The sequence below is a fragment of the Rosa chinensis genome, unplaced genomic scaffold, assembly GCF_002994745.2.
Source record: "Rosa chinensis cultivar Old Blush unplaced genomic scaffold, RchiOBHm-V2 RchiOBHmChr0c16, whole genome shotgun sequence".
Classification (NCBI taxonomy): Eukaryota; Viridiplantae; Streptophyta; class Magnoliopsida; order Rosales; family Rosaceae; genus Rosa; species Rosa chinensis.
The window spans coordinates 200,850-223,542 of NW_020126829.1; the positions used below are offsets into that span (position 1 = coordinate 200,850).

A 22,693-nucleotide genomic window follows, 5' to 3' on the forward strand; every position below is an offset into this window, starting at 1 on the left:
ATTCTATTCCTAATAGTAATCCTAAAATATCTGTGACTCACAACACTCCCCCTCAAGTTGGAGCATACACATCTCGAATGCCCAACTTGTCAAGTGAGTCATGAAATACTTTGACTGACACACCCTTAGTCTGAACATCTGCTAACTGCTCCTCAGTTGGTATGAATGGGAAGGCAATCAGGTTTGCGTCCAACTTCTCCTTGATAAAGTGTCGGTCAACTTCCACATGCTTCGTATGATCATGTTGCACTGGGTTATGTGAAATTTCAATAGCTACTTTGTTATCACAAAAAAACTTCATAGCTCCTTTTGGCTTGAACCCCAAATCACGCAATAAATTACGTAACCATAACAACTCACACACTCCATGTGCCATACCTCTATACTCAGCTTCAGCACTAGACCTTGCCACCACCTTTTGTTTTTTACTCTTCCAAGTGACAAGGTTCCCTCCGACAAATGTAAAGTAACCCGAGGTCAATCTCCTATCAGTAATACAACCAGCCCAATCAGTATCAGTATAACCAGTCACCTCCAGGCAGTGATGTTTTGAGAACATAAGGCCCTTCCCAGGAGCTCTCTTTAGATACCGCAGGATTCGCATGACTGCATCCATGTGGTCTTCACTAGGTTATGCATGAATTGGCTCACCACACTCACTGCATAAGCTAAATCAGGTCTAGTGTGACCCAAATAGATTAATCTGCCAACTAACCTTTGATACCTCACCCTATCAGTTGGGACTTGATCAGGGTACTCTGCTAACCGGTGATTCTGTTCAATTAGTGTATCAGCTGACCTGCAATCTAACATACCCGTTTCTGACAGCAAGTCTAGAACATATTTTCTTTGGCACAAGAAGATGCTGCTGCTTTCCCTGGCTACCTCTATCCCAAGGAAATATCTCAAGTCACCAAGGTCTTTCATCTCAAACTCCGAAGCTAACTGCTGCTGCAACCTCCTAATTTCCTCTCGATCATCACCCGTGATCACTATATCATCAACATAGATGATTAATGCTGTTACTTTACCCTTATGATGCTTAAGGAAGAGAGTATGATCCAAATTGCTTCATTGCTTGAGTAAAGCGCCCAAACCATGCAACGGGGGGATTGTTTCAAACCATATAGTGACTTCTTCAACCTACACACAACATTCATCTTATCAACGGTCTCATTCCCGAGAGGTTTAGCTTTAAGAGAAAGGCTTAATTGTATGTGGATCTTAATAGGTCAACAATCTTAAACACAAACTGAAGATGGAAATTAAAGTTGTTGCTACAATAGTAGCGCGCATTTCTCGTCTATACATAAAATCAAACTTGTAATCATTATATTCGAACAAAGACCAATACCTATGGAAATTTGCTGCATGCTTCCCTCGTTGGATATGCAGGAGGAGGTGAGCATCGTCGTTTTGGATGGTTTTGCTGAGGATGAGGATTAAACAGCACAATGATTTGCATACTCCTCTGCATTTGAGTAAAGATTTGACGGGCGTTTGAGATCGGTTGCACTGATTGATTTTTTGGTGACATTTTGCTTTGATGTTTAAATGGAGGAGCTGGGGGTTTTAGTTTGCTGCTGGTTCTGAAGCGATGAAAGGTCGCAATAGGCAGGGAGAGGGTTGAATGAAATAGTAATGGGAGAAAACAGGACTCTATTTTGGGGCAATGTCTTTTCTAGGAAGGGTAGCCAGACCGTTTCACGGAAGCCAATAATAATTTGACACGTAGGTGAGTACGTAACGACCATTACGACAAATGCCTCATAATTTGAATTTTAAAAAACTGAAACATAGGTTTTAAAACAAAGCTTGTGAGGCGAGGCTGCTGGTGGTGGTGAGGCACTGGCAGCATGGGTGGGTCGTGATCTCTGCAATCGGTTACTCAAACTTGGGCCTAATGGGCTTTGGGTCTGGGCTTTGACCCTTGTCCTAGTTTATTTTTCTACTTTGTTTTATTGTTATTTACTTTTAGTAAGACATGGCCCTTGACCCAGTTTATGTAAAGTGCAGTTTATTACGTCACCCCTTCATGTTGAGTTACTAGCCATCAAGCATGGCATGCATATGTTTCAACAATTGGGAGCGACAAAGGTAGAAATTGAAAGTGATTGTCTTGTTGCTATACAATTTGTTACTGATCAGGTTGGTGACCACTCGCTACTAAGTAACCTAGTAGATGATATCAAGGATTTATGTAAGTCCTTTCATTTCATTGAATTGCTTCATGTAAATAGGCAAGCAAATTCTATTGCTCATAGGTTGGCTAGCCTTGGATTTGAATCTTCTATTCAGACTGAGTGGTTCACTTCTATTCCGACTATTATTTCGGATGCCTTATTGTATGATCTAAATCATATTTGATGAATAAAATTCATTATTTTCTTCAAAAAAAAAGACGTGGCTCTATGCCCGTAATAAGTCCCTACCACTTTTGGGTAGGGGGATGTGGGTTTTGTCTTGGTATGCACACTCAGTGTACCTTGTCTGTCCTAACAAGGTGACGAGCTATTCACTTGATGAAATGGACGCAACCTTCTAGTGGCAGGATGAAATTGAGTATCGCCGGATTTATTTCCGTGAAGCAACATAGTGGGAAAGCTGTGTTATTTGTAATGATACTTCTTCGTAATAAAGTTATCTTTCCTGTATGGCACCGCTATGTCAAAGAAAATGGAGCAACCATTCGTGCACTCTTTGCTAATTGGTAGTTGTTAGAACTTAGAATACATAGATTTTGTAGAGAATCCTGTTATTATTTCAAGATGTTCTCTTTATGCATATTGTAATATGAGGTTCAAGCTTTACGTCCCTCCCTTGGATTCTGCAATTTCATTAATCAAGACTTGAGGCAGCCGCACCAGCCCTTTTTCAAAAAAACAAAAAACAAAAAAACAAAAAAACAAAAAACAAAGCTTGTACAGTTGGCCAGCTGATTGTCCCTTAGTGCTTTTATTTTTTTATTTTAGTTTTGACCATTTACCCTAATTCTAGGTACTTTCCCCCCTCACACCATCCACTTATTTTTATTTCCACATACCCATAAAGACTCTAATAAGGTATTCCCTAATACCCAATTAAGTTTTTTTATTTTTTTGAAACTATTGTGCCTCACCCTTTTGTTAGAGAGAGAGAGAGAGAGAGAGAGAGAGAGAGAGAGAGAGAGAGAAGCCATAGGTCACTTCACCAGAGTCTTGTGACTAGCCGCGGGAATCTGGTCACCAATCACCAGCCGCAGGACTTCTCTGAAAACCTCGCAAGAAGTCTCTAAAGAGGTCGTTTGAAATCTCATAGGTCACCATAGAGGTTTATTGACCTTCTCATAAACATTTATTACCCCAAATATACATTTATTGGAGGGCAATAAAATTTTATGAAACCTCGCCGAAGGTCTCCAAAAAGGTCGTTGGAAATCTCATAGGTCGCTGGAGAGATTTATTACCCCCACAAATAAATTTTTATTTTCCCCCAATGAAAACTTTTTATTGGGGTTTATTGCCCTCCAATAAAGGTTTATTGGGGGGCAATAAAAATTTATTAGGGAGAAAGGGAATTAATTTATTTAAAATTAGACAAATAAACTTTTATTGAAGAAGAAGATGAAGTACATAATCTTTTATTGGGCGGGGGGAAATAATTGCCTGTGCAATGTTGAGCTTGAGGAAAATTTATTTGCAACTGCAGTATATCTATACTCAGATTCTTCTCTTTGGTACAACGGTGACTAAGGCCCAAACTAGTGGGTGATGAATTAAAACATTTGGTACCCATCATAGAAGTTTTGTTACCCAAGCTATTTGCATATTTGGGCTTAGTTTAACCAATTAACCACAAACTGGCACACATGCATGATTAATTCTAGGTAGACTCTCTGCCAACATAATTGCAACATCTAGAGCACCCGAAGCCTGAGCCTAGGTTGGGTCGACCTTTTCTAGAAAATTTAAATTCTTCTCCCTCAACCTCTCAAACATTTTCGCGCTCAAGTCCCTTCACTACTAGAAAAACCCCCCAATGCACACAGATGACATGCACACGGATATTCACACGGACGTAAATCTGTGTGAAAAATATTGCAATACACACATATATCCGTGTGAAAAGTTCATTCACACAGTCATCCATGTGAATTATTTTCTGAAAGTGGGGCCGCAAAAATTCACACAGTCATCCGTGTGAAAACCCTGTATATGTGTCAGAAATTCACACGGATTACCGTGTGAATTAGAATTGACACACCAAAATCCATGTGAATTTCATTTCAAAATAAATAAATAAATTATTACATAAAATCGTACTCATATTTGGCACATTATTTCTGATAAATATTTGGTTCACACGAATATCCGTGTGAATTTTTTTTAAACGCTTTTTGCAATTGAACAGACCTCTCTCTCTCTCTGGGGAATTTTTTTCCTGCAAATTTCATAGACCCACTTTATTTAACTTCAATTTATCAACTTCCTAACTTATTTTGAATTTTTGAATTTTATTGTTTTTCTCTTTAAAGCATGAGTGGATAGAGTTTAGGTTGGTATATATTATTTAATCTTCATACTTCCTTTTTATCGTTTACTAGTGGCTAAGAAGGGGCTGTGAACAATTGTTGCCAAAGAGGGAAATATCTCTATAGCTCCTTCAAATTCTGCCGAACAGAGACTCAAAAAATGGGTTGCAGACTATCAAATACACTGCCAGTCCCTATTTCCATTTCTTCTCTTTTCACTCCAATCACCTATTCCCAATCTCCCTCTGTAACACCCGAGGTAAATTTGTTTAAATTTAATACATTATTGTAATATTAGCTAACTTTAGAAAATACATGTGAGCCCCGGAAAACTTTATCAGGATAAGGAGAGATCGTTTGGAATAGATTTTATGATCTCGGTAATTATTAAGGTCCTCGGGAATAATTATCGAAATTTCTCATAAAGTCTTCAAAATTTGGACTATGTGATAATGTATGCGTTGCAATGAGTCCGTGAGAATTCTCGGGGAATATTTCAAATACCCGAGCTAATTGTTACAAATTTTGGAAGTTTTGGGATTATGAAAAATATTAAATGGAAAAAAAAAATTTCGGTGGTGCGATCCTAGCCATCTAAAATATCCACCGCTCCATCTGAGCCGTCCAAAGTCATTTAAAAGAGAGTATATAAGGATGGAGATCGAAGGAACGCAGGGATGGAGAGGGAGAGGGAGAGAGAGAGAGAGAGAGAGAGAGATGGCTCCAGAAGGTTCACAGCTCTTCGACCCGGATTCTCGACCCGGTAACCCGCGAAGGAGATCCGACGGAATCTCCTCCGTCCGGCCACCTCACGACGGCGCACCAGCACCTATCGTTTCCTCTTCTCGTCGCCGATGTCCTCCTGGGGTCAGACCATTCAGCCGATAGCTTTAGGAAGAGAATCAACGCCGTGAAGCTCTGAGTTCCCCGGCGGTTCCTCCGCTGTTTCTGGCACCACCGCAAGTAGGAGCTATGAGAAGAAGAAAAAAGGAGAACTGATCGATGGAAAATGCCCAGATCTCTCTCTCTCTCCCTCAGTTGACCTTATATATGAACTCGTGATGCCAAATCCCCCGGTAACATGGGTTTCAATTTTCTCTCTTTAATAACTCTTGTAGATCTGCCTGATGTTGTTGGTTGGTATAGGATCTTTCAAACCCAGCAGAAAATAGAGCCAAGAAGTTTTGATATTTCTCAACAAACACACTGTAAGTCTCTCTTTCTCCATCTCTGCCCAATTTACATTATTGTGATTGCCTTCCTAGATTTTCTGCACTTCTTACTACTTCTCTGATCGAAAGTTTGTTATTTTTCCCGATTTGGTGCTTGCAGAAGAATCCGTAACAGATCTACAATCGAACCCACTAACTTTGGTTTTGCTTCTAGATTTGGTCAATTTCCTGCTTTTTGGGTACTAGATTTCCGGTCTCGGAAACTTGTATATCAGCTCATGCTTTACAGACCTGCGACTATATCTGTTTTGCTTCTTCTGTGAGATTAGTGTTTGAATCGGACGAGTTGGCTCTGCCTCATGGATTTGGTGGTATTAAGGAATTTAAATGGACCGGAGATTTGGTGGTATTGGTGACAGGAGATGTAGTGGTACTGGGAATTGAAAGGACAATAAATTGAGGGACCAAACAATAAATATGTAACTGTAATTAATTTAATAAAATTCAATCAAATATATTATATTTGGTACACACGGATCTTTTCTGTCATGATTATAATTGCTGGAGTTGTGATTTATGTGGGACCCAGCAAAAGCATTCACACGGATTAGATAAATCTGTGTGAAGGTAGTATTAGCAACGCCAGCAATACGTACGGATTATTAATCCGTCGTTGTACCGTGTGTATTGGTGTTTTCACACGGATTTCTGTATGTAATACTATGATTTCACACGGATTCTCATCCGTGTGTGATGGGGGGTTTTTCTAGTAGTGCTTCCAGACTCCACCTCCTCCATCGACGTCTCCTCCTCGCAACCCTTATCACAGAAATCCAGAAACCCGATGGTAGAGTGGGTCAGAATCCGGTTGAAGGCGTCAAAACCCAATGAAAATTAATTTTCAAGAAACGGCGACCGGAAACCGGTGGTGGTGTTCAGAAAAGGCTTCACAGATGATAGAGTACCAATCAAATTCCATGTTCTGAGTACTAGATTGGAGCTATCCTTCTTCGTACCGGCCATCGTCGAGCACAGAGATCCAACAGAGCGACGTCGTATGTCCGACTCCGACGAGGAGAGAGGGAAGGGCGGGGGTGGGGGGAGAGAGAGAGAGTGTTTCAGATCGAAGAGGTATGACCGTATCCGTATGAGAGAGAGGAGAAATAGATCGATGGCATGATGTAGTTTATTAATTTGGTTTAGAGTAAAATTGTTATTGTTATTTAACGTTTGAATTGGGTAGCTGGAAATTAAAAACTTTTAGTGGTGTAAGTGGGAAAGCCTTGGCCTGATTCTGTATACTGCATCAAGGCCCTTTTTTTTTTTTAATGGAAAGTCTTCTGTTCAACTCTTCATAATTACATGATAGATGTCTTAAAATGAATCAAAACCATATAATAAAACGAATTTTGATGTAACAAGCAAGAGGGAGTGAGCTCCAATAAAAAATAAAAAAAATTAAAACCTCTTATTTTATTTTACCTAAAAAGGCAAAGATGACTCATTATTTAAGTCTTTAAAGTTCGCTTAAGTAGTAAGGGGTGGACTTGAGAATTATATTAAATATTTAGAACTAGATTAAATCAAGAGTTTTTTTTTTTTTTGAATCAAACTCAAATCGGGCGTATATCATTCATCGAAAGCCAGAATGAGCCATTACATATCCTCTCTCTACTGTCATAGGGTAGATAAAAAGTTTGTGGTGGTGCCACAACGATACATAGATTAGGTCTACTTATTTAATAGTTCTATGCTCACTAAAAAAGCAAGCCTATAAACTATGTTAACACCACATCATAGTAAATAGGTGAAATGACTAAGACTCCTTGATGCTTACTAAAAACTAACAAGAATAGATCCCAAAATAAAAGGGAATTATTAGAAAGAAAAAAAAAACTAAATAATGACCCAATATGCCCAAAAGAGCAAACGGGCCTTCAGGCAGTATTCAAGCCCATTAATAGACCAAGCCAGCTTGTGGGCCGTTTCCAGCCCCCCGGCCCAATTCTGCAGCTGCATCCACAGTCAAACTTGCGTCGGGCCACCAACACTTCCCGTCACTGACTACCAAACGGCAGTTGACTCCTGCCGTCTTGGTTCACCCAACACCAACCTGCAAAGGATCTCTGCACAAGGATCCAAATCAAAATGTCTAAACGCGAAGTGCCAAGCTTGCAAGCCATTGAACCTAAACAACCGGTCTTCGATTTACTCCAACCAGCCACCAGATCCGGCTTGCCAACCCTGACGTCCACCAGTCGCAGCTCCGTCCAGGCAAAGACCCCAGTCCGCCACCGCAACTCAGCTCCACCCTTCGACCGAGAGGAAGGAAAAGCCACACCCCGTCCGATCCCAGTTACCGAGCCTGGGATACGCCTTAGAAGAAAACTACCCGTCCGGCCGCACCGATCGTGCGCCAGCAAGGCCAATACCGAGGAGAAGTCGGACAGGCGAGGCGTCCTTTAGGGTTTTTCTTTCAAAGAGAGTTTTTAGGGTTTCAGTTTTTTTTTACAATTACTATTAAATCAGGAGTTTAATTTCTCTTTAATGTAACAAAAAAACGAGACTATACACTACACCAATTTCGGAATCAGACAACACATATCAGACGACAGCAAACATTTTAACTGTCGTCTGATTTAATCAGACGACAGCAAGAAAAATTATGTCGTCTGAGTTTTTGAATCAGACAACAGTTTTTTCTTGGCTCTTGTGCAATAGCATTTCAGACAATGGTTGATTTTTTTGATGTTGTCTGAATGAATTAATTCAGACAACAGTTATTATGTGATGTTGTCCAAGGTTCATTTATACAATGGTTGATTTTTGCTGTTGTCTGATTATTTTTAGTCACACAACTGTTATTAGGTGTCTGTTGTCTGATATCTTTTAAGTCAATGCTTGTTGAAAGATGTTGTCTGATTTGAGTGGTTCACACAATGCTTTTTAATTTGCCTGTTGTCACATGAGTTTCAGACAATGCACCTTATATTTGATGTCGTCTGAGTTTTAAATTTTTTTTTTCCGATACAATAGCTGACTTTTAGCTAGGGTTGATATATTGCTTTAACACTTCGACAAAAATCAAAAATTGAACTTTTTCCCTCCCCATTCGACCAAAACACCCGAGCTCCCGCTTCTCTCTCTCAAAATCACTTTCGATCTCACCAACCCTCAGTCCTCAGTACTCTCAGCCATCTCTCTCTCTCTCTCTCACACCCAGTGACCAGTGACCGCCAACTCTCTCACGAATCCTCAGCTATCACTACTGGATCTCAATATACTCACTATCCTCAGCCCTCAATCCTCAGCCATCAGCTTCTCTCAAATGGATTGCATCCAATCCAAGATCTATAACAAAGAAGCCGTCCCACGATACAAGGATCGGAAGCGGTCTTGTACAGGTCCACCTGCCCAATTTGGCTTCAACCTCGGCTGTTGCAGGGCCTCCGTTCGATTCTCTCCCTCATCCACCTCGGCTGTTGCAGGGCCGCCGAACTCGGGGTTGGAGAGTCTGTCACTCTGTCCAGCAACCCGTCTCCGAGTTCCACCTCCAGGCTCGAGGTATCTCACTATCTCCCTCTCCCTCTCCGTCTCCTACTCTTCTCCTCCTCCTGACCTCCTCGGCGAGTTGGCGACGGCTCCTCCCCTCCTCCAGTCCTCCTCTTCTTCTCTTCTGAAGTTCTGGCCTTCTGGGTTTCTGAATTCTAAAATTCTAATCTGTAATTTCCGGGTTCGATTGTTGAATTGTTGAAATGGGTTCCGGGTTCGATTTCGGATTTCCAGTTGAATCTCCTCCTCTCCGTCTCTGAGCTCCAGCGGTCCAGCCTCCAGGTATCTCTCTCACCCTCTCCTCCTTTCCAGTTGTTACTGATTACGGGAAGAACAGGAATCTGGGTATTGATTGTTCTTGGAACCATTAATATACGAGAAATTACTGGATACATGAAATTTTGAAGTTATTTTTCATTGGATTCTGTACTTCTGCAGTTTGTAATTGTCTCTTTGACTGGATGGGGTGCACTTATCTTTAGTGGATACAAGTTTTTCACCGGAGGCAAAGGCAAGAAGGAAGAGGTATGTCATGTTCTCCGGATCCATGGAATTTGAACCATTAATCACTTATTTTTTGTTAGGGTTATAGGCTGTCCATTTGTGTGTGAAAAGGTGTTGAAAAGGTGAAAAGGTGTCCATTTGTGTATGAAAAGGTGTTGAAGACGATGAAGAACGAAGAACAAGCTCGGTTTCTGTTTGGGATTTCGCTCTCTGATAGACCCAAATGGCAGCAATTCCTGCTTTGCTCTTCTGGGTTCTTCTTTGGTTATCTGGTTAATGGTGTCTGTGAGGTAAATTCACTCTCTTTGGTTTCAAGTTTTTTTTTCGGTTTGGTTCTGGGATTTTTTTTTGTTTTGGGATGAATTTTCTTTTGTGTTTAGTTTCTTTTGAATCAAGCTAAGGGTTATGCTTTAGCTTCTGAGGAAGAAATCTTTTTGTTCCAAGAGATTTATGGTTTTTGTTTATTAGTTTTTTTTTTACTGTTTTGATGAAAGTTCTCAGATAATTTTAAAATGAGGTTTTGGCTTATGGGACCAATGGGTTTGATTATTTTATGAGTTTGCTTTTGGAGGAATCAAAGTAATAATTTTGAAGAATGAATGCAGCTCGTTGCACGTTCAGAGATGACTTGATTTTTCGTACACTCTGTATTTTTTTTTAATTGCTGATTGAATCTTAACTTTTTGCTCCATTTTCAGGAATACGTGTATAACAGGCTACAATTCAGGTAATGGTTAACATCTGGGTATTTGGTTTTGGATTTGTGGAGTGTTTGGTTTTCGAATTCAATTAGGACCCTGCTTGTTTCAGATTCTGTTTCTGATGTGTTCCTTGCTGCAGTTATGGGTGGTACTTCACATTTGTGCAAGGATTTATGTATCTATTTCTGATTATCTTCAAGGCTTTACCACCAAGCAAATGGTAAACCCATGGAAGACTTATGTGAAGCTATCTGCTGTGCTTATGGGCTCTCATGGACTTACCAAAGGCTCCTTGGCTTTTCTCAACTACCCTGCACAGCTAATGTTCAAATCAACAAAGGTAAGCAAATGCGATGTTAAAAAACTTTGTTTGTTTCTCTAAGCTGCCAATTTTGACTTGATAATCATATCAAGTGGAAACAATTTCAGTGTAAAACAGAGAGGATTTAGAATTTGACTGCCTCTTAAGACACGTTTCTTTTTCCCCTTTCATATTTTTATTTTGTTTAGTATGGCCAGTTTGAGATTATTGTTCTTAATTTAGGGGAAAGAGTTTAAGTTGGTCTCTAACTAAGTTTTTAGTGTCATTTGGATTCTGTTGGAATTTTTGATCTTTGGTATAGGACAAGAATAGTTTATAAATATCTATTTGGCTGTATATGTCAAACTACAGTTACTCTGCAGCCTCTCATGTTAACTTCATGATTTTGGTCCTTTTGGGGTTTCAGGTTTTGCCTGTGATGATAATGGGAGCCTTCATACCAGGTTTGAGGCGGAAGTACCCACCTCATGAGTACGTTTCTGCAATCCTTCTGGTGGTGGGTCTGATCCTATTCACCTTAGCGGATGCACAAACGTCTCCCAACTTCAGCGTGATTGGTGTGGTGATGGTATCGGGTGCTCTAGTCATGGATTCGTTTTTGGGTAATTTGCAAGAAGCAATATTTACCATGAATCCTGAAACCACACAGGTGATTCACATTCTCCGTGGGTGCTTAAAAGTGAATTAGATGCATGTTCATGGAAAAGCTGTGACTTCGGTTATAATGTTGTTCTCTATCTTATCTTATCCACAGATGGAGATGTTGTTTTGCTCTACAGTAGTTGGTCTACCTTTCTTGGTGCCACCAATGATTTTGACAGGAGAATTATTCAAAGCGTGGAGTTCATGTTCTCAGGTAACTTGCCAGTTACAAAATCTTTTGATTCCAAACTTGTTACATTCCTCGCAAGCCAGACAGTTACACTTAACCTTTTGGTATTATGCAGCATCCATACGTATATGGTGTGTTAGTCTTTGAAGCCATGGCCACCTTTATTGGCCAAGTTTCTGTCCTTTCCCTCAATTATCTTTCTTGAATTTCTAATAGACTGTGATTATTAGTATTCTTTATTTATGTGGCAGAATGATGGCTAAGTAGTCAGATTTCAATTTTGGGGTCCAACCAATTTTGTGGTCAAAGTCTTTCAGTTATATCTCTTCTCAATATGTTCCAGCAATATATGAGCTATGAAGCAAGTTCTATTTGCACAAGGAAGAGATTTCTTATTTGTAACATAACTCTAATTTGCATTTGATTAATTGAACGCCTTTATCTCTAATATTTCTACAATCTCTTTACAGCTTCTTAAGATATATAATACTAATATATAATGTATTCACTCATCTCTACATTATTATATGCAGGTTCTTACCGAGGGTAAACAAAAAGATGTACTTAAAGCTGCCGGTGCATTGTTTTCACATATTTGTGAGGTTTAGGCAAGGTTAATGTGCATCACATTTATGGACAAGTATCGTGGGGGTTAATGTTGGGATAGAATGACTTTGTTGGATATATGGATGAATGTATCGAATCTTTACATAAATAAATGTGTTTTGGGTTGTCATTTGGATCCCATATATGCAGAATGTAGGTCTTTTGAATGTCTCTCGGATCATTCTATTCCAGCTAAAAACTATTGTCCAATAATTGATCATCATAAAATGCCTAACAAAAACTGTTGTATGAGTCATCTAACTATAATACTTTAAGGACTAAAAGAACGAGAAAGCCATTGTCCAGCAAAACAACAAACAATGGTTTTTTAAGAAATCTATAGTATCAATAATAGATAGACAATGGGATTTGCAAGTACATATTGTCTGATCAAGCCTTTAGACAACAGCAAGCATATAAGCCCATGTTGTCTGGCACAGCCTTCAGACAACAGTAAGTATATAAGCTGCTGTTGTTCTTCGTGGTATTCAGACAACAGACATGATAGTAGCTGCTGTTGTACTAAACTTTATCAGACAACAGTAAGTATATAAGCTGCTGTTGTTCTTCGTGGTATTCAGGCAACAGACATGATAGTAGCTGCTGTTGTACTAAACTTTATCAGACGACAGTTTTCTGGTATTGTCTGATTATGTATCAGACGGCATTGAGATAGACAACAGCAATGCCTATAATCACGACAGTGAAAAACTGTTGTCTGATTGAAAAATTGGTGTAGTGCTACCGATTATTTGCATGAAGACAAAGTTATATAAATTTATGACCCATCATATAAGAGGGTTGTTACAAAGAGCCACAACATAGTGAATTTCACTTCTCACATGTTCATTCCGGAATAATACTAGGATAAAAAGTAAGTTAATTTAAAACTCTCACTTGGATCGGCACATCATTTAGAAATTGCACTAGGGAATGCCGCGTCCAAAACCGAATTAATAGCATGGTAACTTTACAAAGATCTGATAAAAATTGGAAACAGCTTAATGCTTCCTCTCCAGCCACCACTCTGTATCGTCAACATGCAACTAGTATTGTAACAATCTGGCTTGGACAATTGTACTAGTACAGCTCAAGTTTAGTTCTCTGCTGTACAATTCCGATGAAGATGGAGAAAATGAACAGGTTCTGCTTATGAAATTGCTACGGACTATAGTAATATCCCCTCTATATGATCTTAAACAAAAATCATGGCAACAACCAAACTTTCTATATGTTCTAATATGGAATACCTTACTCTTATCAAACCTTACATTGTTGGAGCTAGAATTAGTATATGTATTCACCAAAAAACTAGAAACCAGAGGAAATGCAAGAATCTTTCAATTTTGGTGTAGGATTTAGTTGTTAAACTTCTCTCTTTATTTCAGCCGCTTTTAGTAATGAGAACTTGCCAACTTATTAATGGTTATGGTGCCGAACAGCTCAGAAAGGCAAGTCCAGGTCCTGGCTGTTGATAGTTCTTTTGCTACAAAATGCATGGTGGGTCGTGAGTCGTGACTCCGAATTACTGCTGGTGCAGGCCAAGGCCACTGTAACTAAGGAAACCACTTGCACTGCTAATTGACTTGAATAAGGAGACCAAAGTCGATGGTCAAGCAAATCCTTCAAAAGCAATTCTCCATTTTCCGATACAGAAGTCAGTAGCTCCCCTGGATGCCTTCCCATCATGCACCGGAGGACCACACCGCCCACCAACAACCAACGCTGGAGTCCGGCCGGCACTGGCTCGGGCAACGGGAATCCAGATGTTTGTGATCGATGGTTACAATCTGACAAGGAGGTTGGCTTGGGTAAACCGATGAAGCAGAAGAAAGTTTCTCTAACCCTGAGAAGATTGCATTTGCAACTTCTTGATGATAAGCTAAAAACCCAAACAACATAATGATGACCATTGCTCCTTTCTTTTCTTTTTGAGAATGATTACCATTGCTCCTAAACCCCCAGTTCACGAATCAAAATATTAGTCCATATAGTATCCCTACACTCTCTTCAAAAAAGAAAAAGAAAAAATATAGCAAAGGAATATAATTTTTGGAGAACAATCTTTACGCTCTGGATTCTCTATAATTTAGCATTGCACAATTTCTTTATTCCAGTGGCCAATTGTTCAATTAAGTCCAAACTTATCTCTACATCCTTCTATTTGAAATCCATACCAACTAAGCAGAGCGAGTTCAATGTACCCATGCCAGATGGGCATGCATCTGCTTCAGCCTATCACTCTGCAAAAGAAGAGAGAAATGAAAACTGTCTTCTCAAAGACAAAATCAGTTTCATCCACAACTATTTTAGAAGAAATGCAACTTGTGCTTCCATTAATTTCACTTGAAATAATTTTTTTTTTATCAGAAATAAAAGAATGCATGGAATTGTGATTTTGTGCTCACGATCCTTGCACATAGGATAATTAGGTGGTGTAGTACTAGTGCATGACCGGCCATATATACAATTACATGATCGAAAGATGCTGCTAGAAACTCCTATAAAACCCCACCCCAATCCCAATCCCAAATCCAAATTCATATACTGATCCATCGATTCATCTGTGTATTGCATGCGTAGAGAACGATGTCACAAAAGACTTGCAAGCCTAATATGGCTTTTGTCGTCACTGCTCTGGCTTTGGTCTTCAGTCTGACGTCACGTACCGAGTACCCTAGCTTGACTAGTTGGTATACAATATAGAATCGGGACCCGTAGGGCAACTTGTTTTAGATTTACAATCAACAACGTTATTTCTGTAGTAATCAAAGCAGATTACTACTTCTTTCAACATGTCAGATTAATCTTCCGAACTTTGGGCATAGCCAGAGCAGTGACGACAAAAGCCATATAGCGCTTGCAAGTCTTTTGTGACATCGTTCCCAACGCAAGCAATACACAGATGAATAAAGATTATTTACAAACACAAGCTCTTAAAATTGGGCCACAAGTGCTGGCCTATTAGAGCATCTCCGTTGGTGGAGTCAAAATCCACTGTGGAGCTCCAACAGATACAAAAGGCAGATTTCTTCCTCTTCAACCCATCCTTCAAATCTACCGTGGATGACAATTCTTGGTTTCATCTGTCAAATTTGACAGACTCAGGTCATCTGTCATTTTTTTTTTTTATTGTTTCTCCCCTTCTCCTCTATCGTTCTCCTCAATTTCATGCTACCCAGATCAAAGTCATTCATGATCTTCTCATCTTTCTATTTCTTCCTACAATACCCAAACCTTCAAAAATCATTGATGTCAAACCAAAAATTAAATTTTCATTCAGATTTGGGGAAAAAGAGAGGAAGAGAGTTAGAGTTTGGAGTTAGAAAGAAAAACTGAAGAATTGGGTTCAAGCAGCTCCGATCACACCTGAGTGTCGCCATGGTCGATCACAGTGTTGAGGTCGCCATTGTGTTTGCGATGTTGGAATCTGGGCTACTTGTGGTTGCTTGGATCTGTTCAAATTTGTTAATATAGTGGCTTTTCTAATTGCCCAGAAAAGCTAGAAGAAGGAGAAGAGAAGAAGACGGAGAGAAAGAAAGCAATAGTGCAATTGTGTTTTAATTAAATACATTATAATAATAATAAAATATTTATTTATTTTAACCTATGGGTTGGAGTGAAAAATTGTCTAAATTGACAATTCCTTGTAGTTGTCAAATTTCAAACTTACCTCAAAATTTTTGACCTCTCCATTGGAGATGGTCTTAGTCATGAGCCTGTTATTTTTTGCTTAAACAAATGTGTACCGAAACAGAGTGATAGAGCCATCAACCGCGGGTGTCCAAAACAATTTCATTCTCATTAAATTACTACTAACATTATATTAAACTATAAAATTATTATATTTAAAAGAAATTAAGAGTATAAATATCAGTTTAAAAAAAAAAAAACAGTTTATTGATAGAACAAAAAAAAATTTGAGGTGCGTGCTTCGCAAGTTTTTTAGCTTCTTCACAACTAGGGATGGCAAAAATCCCCAGCGGGGAGGAGCTCCATTGGATATCCGCCCCTAATGGGGGGAGAATTCGGGGACAAATGGGGAATGGGGATGGGGATCCCCAATCCCCGCTATCTAAAATTGGGGATGGGGCGGGGATGGTATTGTGATCTCCATCCCCAAACCCGCCCCAATAATATATACATATATTTAACTTATATATAAATCACAAATATATTGTTTATAATATAAATCACAAATATATACATTTATTACTTTACTTTAATATCTACACTTATATTTTATTGATGTTTTGACTTTTGTACTCACTGAATTATGATTTATGAATTTAATCATATTTTAAATTTATTTGTTGTAGATTTTGATTTTTAAAAAGGCAATATGAGAAAAAATTATTTTATTTATTAAATTTTTATTGGGGATTTTGGGCGGGTTTGGAGGCTTAGTCCCCAGTGGGGATGGGGACGGGGAATCCCCAATATATTTTTATTGGGGATTGGGGCGGGGATGGGGATAGAGAATGACCCCGGGGATGGGGATGGTATTGTGATCCCCATCCCCAACCCGCCTCATTGCCATCCCTATTCACAACAAAGGCATGATAGTATTGTACTCAACTGCTAGTGCCGTATGGCGAGGTTCCTGTACGTTTCATACCAATATACCTGGTAAAACAAACCTACACTGGTAATTTCACATGCGAAAAGCTTAATGATACAGTAAAAGGATTCTAATGTATCTGCAATCTTAAAATGCTAGTCTTTAGCAATCTTCCAATCATAGACCTAGTGATTTCTCTGTGATTGTTAATTTGTCATTACCTGTTTGCTCCTCATGTCTATTATAATTGTTTCAGTGTGAAGCTTGCTACTTTAAATTTTTGGTTTGACGAACCCAACAGGCCTAGATTTATTTATTTATTTATTTATTGAAAGAGGCCCTAGATTTTCTATCAAGACTGAAAGATTCCACAGTTTACACCAACAGAAAATTTTCTAGTGGGTTTTCCTAAACACAAACTGAAAGCCAGAGCTAGTCCTAACTTTTAACATACCTTTTATTTGGCTATATATGTATTCATGATATATAGTATTTCAACAACACACTGGCGTAGCAACAGGGTAGCCTATAATCTAATCATGATCTGTATAAACAAACTCACATAACTTGATAACCTTCTACAGTTCTATGTTAGTGTATCAACAGATCCTTTCCTTCTCATGTCTCTGTAAATCAAAGTTCTAGCACTTATATCAAACATACTATCATTCAAACAAAAACATGCATATTGCATTCCCACTACCCTTAATTCTCATTTAGCACACGAGAATGATTGAATGAATCTCTAAAATAATAATAATAATAATACTAATAATAATAATAATAATAATAATAATAATAAAAAGAGAGTTCAGTATATAGCTGCAAATTATAGGGCATACTTATACAAAAAAAAGAAAAGAAAAGAAACAACAGAAAAATATTCCAACCAACCTGGTCTTGCATTTCGTACGAAATGAGGCATCACCACTGTTATCCTCAAATTTGAAATCACCAATTCGTTTTGTTTTAGGGACTTCAGTAAGAAGGAAATTGAGCACTACGTTACCAGTCTCTCTAAATGCAAGTGCCTGAACACAACTTCTGGACTTTTAGTTAATAATGGATAAGCATAATCTTCTTCTAGGCACTATTTCAACACTAGTTCTTTTCCGCCACAGCATACTCTTGCATCACCCACATATCAAACTTTTCATAAGCACTTTGCCAAATATCAAATCTCTTATGAAAGGCAAGGGATTCCTCTTATTCTGAAATAAAGCAAATATCTCTGTCCCTCAAAACTTACCAAATATTTCACTGGACATATCAATCGACACAATGAAACAGTCCTCACTAGATTGAGACCAATGTAATACACCATTGACTAGAGCATGTGTAAGTAATTGTTCGAGCACATAAATGTAAGAAACACAAAAATGCAAAAGGCATAGTGAGCATTCAGACTAACTTATAGTTTATAGTGCATTAGTGAAACTGTACACCCTACATTTTCAATAGCACAAGACATGATGAGCCTCCAAATAAACTAATAGTCTACACTGAAACTGTACAATCTGTTTTAGTTCTATTACAGAAAGACTATCTTTATTATACCTTACATTGTTCGAGCTAGAGTAAGAAATAATACTTATTGATTTATTCACTGGAAAAGTAGAATATAGAAAGTATAGGACATGCAAAACTCTTTCAACTGTGAAGTAGGATTTAGTTGTTAAGATTCCATTTTATATCAGTCACTTCTAGTTTCAAAACCTGCCAACTTGTTAATAGTTATCATGTCTAACGGCTCGGAGAGGCAATTCTGGATCCTGACTGATGAGAATTCTTTTGCCACAAACTGCATTGTGGGCCGTGAACCTGGATCAGTGCTGGTGCAGGCCAAGGCCAATTTTACAATGGAAACCACTCCCTCTGCTAACCCACTTGATGGAGACCCTAGTCGTTGGTCTAGCAAATCCTTCAAAAGAAATCCTCTGTTTTCTGATTGAGAAGCCAGTAGTTCCCCTGGATGACTTCCCATCATGATTTCTAATGCCACCACCCCAAAGCTGTATACATCACACTTATCTCTCACTCGCATTGTGAATGCGAGCTCTTCATGCACATTACAATACCAAAATCAACCAAGGTTCTTCCATCATATATATACACAGATAAAACAACAATGCTAAATTAAGAAAGTTCTTTTCATTACTATTGTGTCGGTAGAAACGTCTGTATAGTTGAAAACCGTATAAGTTTACTAAATGAATGATTACCTGGAGCCATGTAGCCATAAGACACCGCTACAGCAGTCCAGTTTGAGGAATCCGAGATCAACAGTCTTGCTGTGCCAAAGTCTGATAGCCATGGCACGAAATCCCGCTGTAGTAATATGTTGTTCAGAGTTATGTCCCGGTGAACAATGAGCTCGGAGCAGTCATTGTGCAAGTGAGAAATTGCATGTGCTACATCTTGCACAATTTTCACCCGGGTGTCCCAGCCAAGTATCTCTGATTCACCCTCCACCCCATACAATACCCTTTTCAAACTACCTCTCTCTGCATATTCATACGCCAAGTACGAGCACCCCATCCAGGAACAGGACCCATAAAGTTTTATTACATTTCTGTGCCTCACTTCTGTCAAAGATCTTATCTCATTCGCGAAACTCTGGCGAATCAATTCTAGAATGTTGTCACTAGAATCTACTGACATATTCATCATCTTAACTGCCACGACTTTGCCTCTGCCCAACACAGCCATGTAGACACTACCAAATCCTCCTCTTCCAATGAGGTACTTTTCATCAAAGTTCTCAGTGGCGGTGATGATTTCAGAAAATGTAAATTTTTCTTCTCTTCTCTTTATTGTTGAATCAAAACTTTCAGCCAGCTCAGGATGATCGCTTTCCCCTAGCTTTGATCTCTTGCAGAAATTAAGGGTCACAGAAATTATGGTCACAATCATTAATAGACCACAAATGGGAACAAGGACACCAAGAAGAATTTTCTTATTGGACTTTTTGGGATCTGAAGTGCATGGAGTTAGTCCCTCTGTTTCTCCACACAAACCACCATTTCCAACAAAAGCATTATCCGGAAGTTTCTTTTGGAAAATGCCGCCTGTTGGGATTGGACCTGTCAAGCTGTTGTAAGAAAAATCAATGTCGACAAGACTAACCATTCTGGAAAATGTTGATGGGATATTCCCGGAGAGTTGGTTATGCGAGACATTAAGAATCTCCAGCATTATAAGCTTGGCAAGGTTTAATGGTAGTGATCCCGAGAATGTATTGCTGCTTAGGTCCAACAAGTACTGCAGGTGTAGATTACCAATCTCCTCTGGTATTCCACCTGATAATTTGTTGTGGCTTATGTTCAAGCTTGTTAACCTCTCAAACGTTCTAGGTTCGACTGGTAATACCCCTGTAAAATTATTATCAGACAAATCAAGATACTCAAGCCTTGTCAATTTGCCAAGAAACCGAGAAATAGCTCCTGTCAAGTAGTTCCTGCTGAGACTGAGATTGAACAACAAGCTTAGATTCCCAATGGCAACTGGAAATTCCCCACTGAATTCATTGGAGCCTAGGTTTAGCTTCTGCAATTGTCTTAACTGCCCAAGCTCAGGTGGGATTTGAACAGAAATTCTATTTCCGTCCATTTGCATATCCGTGATGTTTTTGCATTCTCCCCATCGTGGTGAGAGTTCACCAAAAAATTTGTTCTGCCTACGATAAATTAATTCAAGACTGGGATGGACACCAAATGCATTGGTAATGTTTCCGGTGAATTGGTTTTCATCAAGCCGGACCCTAGACAAAGCTGAACAATTTCTCAACCACTCAGGCAATGTTCCTGTGAAATTGTTATGATTCACTACAAAAGTTTCCAGAGCAAATCCACTACACAGTTCTTGCTGTAATTCTCCAGAGAATTTGTTCCTTGGAAGTCTAACAGTAGTCAAGTTAGGAATGTGTCTGCCAAAATCACTGGGAATGGTTCCCGTTAAATTATTACTGGACACAGAAAAGAATTGGAGGGTAGTGAGGAGAGAAATGGTGTTTGGCAATTCCCCATCAAGTTTGTTGCTAGAGAGATCCAATTTTGTCAAAACTTGCAAGTTTCCTATGTCTGAGGGAATTGATCCAGAGAAGTTATTGCTGTGCAGATTGAGGATATGAAGTCTTTTCGACAGGCCAAGTTCTGCTGGAAGGTTCCCACTGAGTCTATTGTTTTGGAGTTGCAAAGAGATCATTTCAGTCCAATTGGAGACCAGAGAAGGCAAGATTAGCCCAGTAAATACATTACCAGATAATCCCAACTCCACCAAGCTTTTGAGATTGGACAAGGATAGAGGCAGTTCCCCACTGAGTTTATTCACAGCCAAGGCCAAATAAGAGAGGTTTGTACAAAGACCAAGGTCAGAAGGGATTGAAGAGTTCAAGGAATTCTCACCAAGGTCAAGGTGCTGAAGCTCCCTGAGTTGGCCTACAGAGGATGGGATTTTGCTTTCAAGGGAATTGTTAAACAGGTCAACCCGTTGCAGACCAGATATGAAGCCAATATCTTCAGGAATTGTACCATTGAAGTTGTTTTGTGCCAAATGAAGTTGTTTAAGCTTGGGAAAGTTATATGGCATTGGCCCTTGGAATTGTGGAAGTAAAACCACTTGTGCATCTTACTTCATGCTTAAGTTCTTGATAAGCATGATCTTCTTGATTAGTCAAAAATGGAGGCTTGCTTCATGCTTAAGTTCTTGATAAGGATGGTGTTTTTGATAAGTCAAAGATTGTGACTTATTTCATGCTTAAGTTGTTGATAGGTCAAAGATTGTGACTTACTTCATACTTAAGTTGTTGATAGGTCAAAGATTGTGGCTACTTTCCAACATATGATAGTTGTAAAGATTGCATTTACAACTCATACACAGCTAAGTTTCTTAAGCTTTAAGAAGCTAGTTGTAACCTCCTCTATCTAGTATAAATAGAGGTCTTGAGTTATAGAGTTGGAATCCCATGTTGTGGTGAGTGAAAACAGAGAGAGAGAGGGAGTGGAGTTTAGAGAGAAAAATGGAGATTTCTCCTAAAACTCAAGTGTCTTTCCTTTGTTAGTGTGTATTTCCTCCTATTATAAGAGAGAGGGTATTCTCAATTGTGCTCTCCTTATTGCAGTAGAGAAATTGTTGTATCCTTTTGCTATAGTGAAATCCTTCTACAATTTGCCTATCATCTTGTGCTTCACTCATTTTCATAGTTTCTATTTCAGTTGTAATTGGGTGCCCCGTACCACAACGTTCCTAACAGTGGTATTAGAGCTCCGGGTTTATAGCCGGTTTTCGTGCTAAAGTGAGATCCAGTTAGTGGAAAGGAGGCATCTTCAACAATGGCGAAGAAGTACGAAATAGAGAAGTTCAATGGGAACAATTTCTCATTGTGGAAAATGAGGATAAAAGCAGTCTTGAGAAAAGATAACTGCTTGGCAGCAATTGGAGATAGGCCTGAGGAGATCACTGATGATGGCAAGTGGAACGAGATGGATGGCAATGTGATTGCTAATCTGCATCTAGCACTAGCCGATGAAGTATTGTCAAGTGTGGCGGAGAAGAAGACGACAAAAGAGATATGGGATACACTCACAAAATTGTACGAGGCCAAATCACTACACAACAAAATCTTCTTGAAGAGAAAGCTTTACACCCTTCGGATGATGGAGTCGTCAACAATGACTGACCACATCAACACACTCAACACCTTGTTCTCACAGCTCACAGCAATGGGGTATAACATAGAGACGGGTGAACGTGCTGAAATTCTACTTCAAAGTCTACCTGATTCGTATGATCAACTCATCATCAACTTAACCAACAATCTAGAAATACTAGTCTTCGATGATATTGCAGCTGCGGTTCTTGAAGAAGAAAGTCGGCCCAAGAGCAAAGAAGATAGATTGGGTGGCTCACAGCAGGCCGAAGCTTTGATGATAACG

At 39.2% G+C, this 22,693-nt stretch overlaps 2 protein-coding genes across 2 annotated transcripts; one reads left to right on the forward strand and one right to left on the reverse strand.

Moving 5' to 3' along the window:
- The first annotated feature begins 9,880 nt into the window (after positions 1-9,880).
- LOC112181257 (UDP-galactose/UDP-glucose transporter 2-like) lies at positions 9,881-11,798 on the forward strand. Its single transcript, XM_024319681.2, is given in 7 exon segments — positions 9,881-10,028; positions 10,437-10,465; positions 10,579-10,625; positions 10,628-10,779; positions 11,168-11,410; positions 11,516-11,617; positions 11,709-11,798. Coding segments are annotated over 7 exon segments (789 nt in total). The 5' UTR covers positions 9,881-9,902.
- A 6,619-nt stretch (positions 11,799-18,417) lies between these two features.
- Positions 18,418-21,347, reverse strand: LOC112181258 (MDIS1-interacting receptor like kinase 2). Its single transcript, XM_024319683.2, has 2 exons — positions 18,983-21,347; positions 18,418-18,818 (listed from the first exon to the last, which is right to left on the reverse strand). Exons 1-2 carry the CDS (start codon positions 21,345-21,347, stop codon positions 18,454-18,456), a joined length of 2,730 nt encoding a protein of 909 aa, XP_024175451.1. The 3' UTR covers positions 18,418-18,453.
- Positions 21,348-22,693: the final 1,346 nt, after the last annotated feature.

Bases quoted from the DNA above. Each gene is read 5' to 3' on its own strand.
- LOC112181258 (XM_024319683.2), bottom strand. From the start codon at position 21,347: ATGCCATATAACTTTCCCAAGCTTAAACAACTTCATTTGGCACAAAAC. The intron at 18,819-18,982 runs GTAATCATTCAT...ATGTGCATGAAG, and splicing joins TTATGGCTACATGGCTCCAG to AGCTCGCATTCACAATGCGA.